This window comes from Helianthus annuus, chromosome 4, assembly GCF_002127325.2.
Source record: "Helianthus annuus cultivar XRQ/B chromosome 4, HanXRQr2.0-SUNRISE, whole genome shotgun sequence".
In the NCBI taxonomy this organism is placed as follows: Eukaryota; Viridiplantae; Streptophyta; class Magnoliopsida; order Asterales; family Asteraceae; genus Helianthus; species Helianthus annuus.
The window spans coordinates 139738760-139743259 of NC_035436.2; the positions used below are offsets into that span (position 1 = coordinate 139738760).

At 37.4% G+C, this 4500-nt stretch overlaps 1 protein-coding gene across 1 annotated transcript; it reads right to left on the reverse strand.

Moving 5' to 3' along the window:
• Window positions 1–1073: 1073 nt before the first annotated feature.
• LOC110933445 (U-box domain-containing protein 9) lies at window positions 1074–3848 on the reverse strand. The gene is made up of 2 exons (XM_022176667.1): window positions 3780–3848; window positions 1074–2132 (listed from the first exon to the last, which is right to left on the reverse strand). The coding sequence occupies exons 1-2, from the start codon at window positions 3846–3848 to the stop codon at window positions 1074–1076; spliced, it is 1128 nt and encodes a 375-aa protein (XP_022032359.1).
• Window positions 3849–4500: the final 652 nt, after the last annotated feature.

Here is a 4500-nt window from a genome sequence, read left to right on the forward strand (position 1 = left end):
ATGTACACACAATGCCAATACAAGATAGTTGCTCGGGAAAACCTAGAGTGTCACACTGCAAGGAGTTGGGTCAAGCTTAGTAGGACCTCCTTCAATACCCACTGGTATTGGATGGCGGGGGTTCGAATTTCTTGATCCCTTCATATGTAAGCTACTATTAAAACATTAACCCGGCTACTTAGGATTGTATCCCTGCTGACTCAAACTACTTAGCCAAGGGTAACGTCACCTTCAAAAGAGGGGCCTACCACATTACGCATTAATAACTTAATTAATTATCTTTCAATAATCCAACCCTTTAGGATTGTATCCTTGCTAACTCAAACTACTGGGTTGAGGGTAACGTCACTTTCAAAAGAGGGGCCTACTACAATAACTAAGATAATCTCTTAAAAAGTGCAAAAGTGCGGAAATAATCAAAGGTTACACTAAAGGCGAGTCGGAACCAAGTGATTCATCTTGTCTATCTGTTTTTATTTTATTTTTATTTTCAGCATTTTAGTTTTTATTTTCTAGTTTAAAACCTTTTTCTAAACTTTTGATTTGATTAGACGTTGAGGATAAACCGGTATTAAAAGCTCTTGTGTCCTTGGACGACCTCGGTATCTTACCAACACTATACTACGCTCACGATGGGTGCACTTGCCCATATGTGTGTTTGGTGTTAGTAAATATCGTGTTTTATAAATTTAAAAACTTGACTAAAGTGGCTAAAAAGTGCTAACAATATACATAAAAAATATAATACACCACACACGCATCACCCAACATACATCTAGATTGTACACACCAATCTATAAACACCAAATAAAAGGTCTTTCCCACCCTAAGTAAAAATCCTCTTTCTATACCAAGTAGTGAAGAAGAACACATAGAAGGTAAGCCTCAAATCATTTTATCAACAAAAAATCAAAACAAGCAATTCATTTTTGCCAAAATCTAATCAGTCAATTAATAAAGTCGAAACCATTGTCTAAACACATAATCCAAACAACCAAAGTTCATATTTGTGAAAATCATTCACTTTATTGGTTAGAAAGAGGCATACCTCTCAATGTCCAATACCAAACCTTTCAATTGTACATCATGTGAATTATATGAAGTGCTTTGGTTTGGATAGACATATTTTTACATAGACCCAGTTGGCTAATGCAAGCTCGAAGTTCAGTATCTTCCCTGATAGGCCTCAAGGACTCTGGATCCATCAAACAGAGATTCTCCAGGATGTGGATGCAACAAGCCTTCACTTTTAACGCACACTCTCTATTTCTTAAGACAGATGCCATCAGTTTTATGCCATTAGCTTTTCTCCAGATAACACTGTCCTTCGCACTTTTTGTTATCACTACCAGCATGCTGAGCATATTGTTAACCAAAAGTAACTTTCCACTAGAAATATGATCAGCAAATACCTTAACTCCACCTTCCTTGATGAATCTTTCTACATTGGTTTTTGTCTCACACAAGTGCAACAAACCCCTCACTGCGTTCTTTGTCATTATATCATCCTCCCTCCTCTTTAAAATGTTGAGAAACCACTTTACCAACCCAAGTCCACCCAACTTCTCATGATTTGAATCCATAGAAGCTAGCATGCTTAACCCAGACAAACATGTGTTTCTAATAACTTCTATTTTTTCGGGTTCTAACCCGTTCATTAAACTTAAAACTAAAGTATTAGACTCACCTAATGCATTCCTGTTTGGCTCATGCATTGCTACATGCAGCATAGTTAAATAAAGATCTTCCTCATAGCTGTTCTTGGTTTCTTCTTTTTGTAGAAGGGCATTCAACATTGTTTCTATGAACCTTGTGTATTCTCCTAAGTATATACGGTGAGATTTCCTGAACTTTGTTAGAGCTCGGAGAACTTCTGCAGCTCTCATCCTAGCTGATGAGTCGCTTGATTGCATACTATCCAGTAACCAAACAAGCTTATCCTCCTCCATTTGAGTCAAAACCTCCTGATCAGAGTATCTAAATGGCCCGTGATAGTTTTTTGAACTCCATACCATGATGTTCTCTAGAAGTAGAACATTTGGTGTACAAACCAATTCAGCAATCTCCATTTTACTGATTGGGCAAGCTCTGTTGTTTAGGAGCCATTCTTCATTTGAAGATTTCTTAAAAGTCTACACAAAAGGTAATATGATAAGAGTGAAAATATAAATAAGATATAAAGACCATTAAATCAATGTAGAAATCTCAACGTCTCCAAAATTGATAACTACTGGATTGTGCATAATTTTTTTCGAAATCGGGCATAGGAACTTCGGAGGGGGGCACCCAGTTGTGCGGGTATCATCACCTTTTGGGGTCATCCCCTTCAACCCTGCCAATATTTGTATGCAATTGCCAACGAACTCTTTATATTCACCTAATTTTTTGATGAATAGTCCCCGATGCAAGCTACTAATTCTTTAAACTTTTGAAGACGGTGTTGCCACTTTGTATCTTGTTCCTCGTTCATGGTTAAATTTTGAGCGATTATGAGAATTTGTGGCTCCATGGAATTCCATAGAGCCATTTGTATCCCATTATCTTCAATATGTCATTCCCGGGGAGTCGGATCAGGGGGTGGTTTTTAAATGGTCTTCTTTGTCCACACTTGCAAGACCTTTTTGGACAAAGAGGCTCCATGAACTCCAATTGCTCGAGTCCACTTTAACGGGAATGCGTAAAACCGAGGCATAGTTGATAATGCCTTGAGCAATCTGGTTTTCTACAATATTTTTCTTGTCTTCCTTATCTCCCATTGAAACAAGATATTCAAACAGAAATTGAAAAAACTAAACTGGAATGCGAACTCGCTTACCGAGGCCGAGAACAAAAAAATGTTCAGATCGAAAAACCGATTACACGGAAATGATTGGAAACAAATTCCGACGAGGCTGGAAAAAGGGCGACATCCAGAGGTGGCGGTTTGTGATGGTTTTGGGTGTTTGAGTTCCAAGAAAATCCGTTTCTGATGTGGAAGATCAGACTAAGCTGCAACCACAGAGCATACTACGAACCTTCTAAACCGGGTTTTAGGAGTGGAAGGTGAAGGTTATACGGGACTGGTGGTGACCGGAAATTTAGCTGGGAATGGTCACCCGGAAAGATGCTCGTGAGCTAAGAAACCTTTAGCTCTGATACCATGTAAATGAGACTGGTATGGGAAATCTGAACTTGTATTAACTGAGTGTGTATAAAACATGAGAAGGAACCCTCTATATATAGGGAGAAAGAGGGACCAAAAAGAAATAACTATTTACATGAGGGTACACCTATAATTGCATGCAAGGACACCTAGAATTGCATGCAAGGACACCGAGAATTGTATGTAGGGACCGCTAGTTAACAACTAGGTCCTTCAACTATTTACAAGTAACAGTGAAAGTTAAAAAATGTTTGAAAAATGAATTCATAACAAGACAAAAAGCAAAGATGATTAAACAAAAAGTTCCTATAAATCAGAGTTAAAATGAAAGTGAAACTGGTTTTCAAGAATTGTTTCTAATAAACAAATAAGACTAACAAAATGAAAGTGCAAGAAGCTTTGAACAACTGTTTCTAATAAACTAATAAGACTAACAAAATGAAAGTGCAACAAGCTTTGGAGAACTGTTTCTAATAAACAAATAAGGCTAACTCATATGAAAGGGTCTAGACACCCAAAATACAAAGTCAAAGAAGGAACAAATACAGCAGCCAAAGGAAATATAACAAAATAAGACAAACTCCTAATGCAGTGAGGTGTGGCTGTGTGGGATTGCTTCCCCCAACATCCATATCACCTTCCCTTCACCTCCAATCACCAGCTCCTTCCCCATCAAAGGGTATGCATACCCTTCACCCTCATCCATAAAATTAAGAGAGAGAGAGAGAGAGAGAGAGAGAGAGAGACAAAAGAGATTGTAGAGGACGGGGGAGAGTCACCGTGGGCACCGAAGATCAAGCGGGAGGGGCAGTAGTGTTCCTCATCGACAAAGCGCCACATCACACCCCAAGGTCTAACAAGCCACAAATAGAAATAGCCACATATATATCGTATGTGTATGCATATATATATATATATATATATATATATATATATATATATATATATATATATATATATATATATATATATAATTTGTTGGCCAAAATTGGTATTTTACTAGATACCGGGTATTTTATCTAGCGTTTTAATCCCGTTTTAGTGCGTTTTAAATTATTTTTATCATTCTATAAAAATAATCTCACTAAAATATTACTGAAATAATTACCAGTTGCCTTGATTGGCTGCGTTGACAGTATTTTGTCAGATACGTGCAATATCGCGCGGTACGCGCTTAAACTCCAAAAATAGAGTTTCTTAGTGTTTTAATTTATTTTTCCTTCCGGACATGATTAAAATTACCATTCTAATCATAGCAGATTATTTTTAGGATTTTAAACATTGACCGGGCGGTCACCGACGTTCGTTTCGCATTTTGTTCGTTACGCAATAAGCGTTTATCTTATTGTTGCCAACAT

Coding starts and splice junctions, on each gene's coding strand:
- LOC110933445 (XM_022176667.1), bottom strand. CDS start 3,848: ATGGATGAGGGTGAAGGGTATGCATACCCTTTGATGGGGAAGGAGCTG. Junction 2,133..3,779: donor TGATTGGAGGTGAAGGGAAG/GTGATATGGATG, acceptor CCTTTTGTGTAG/ACTTTTAAGAAATCTTCAAA.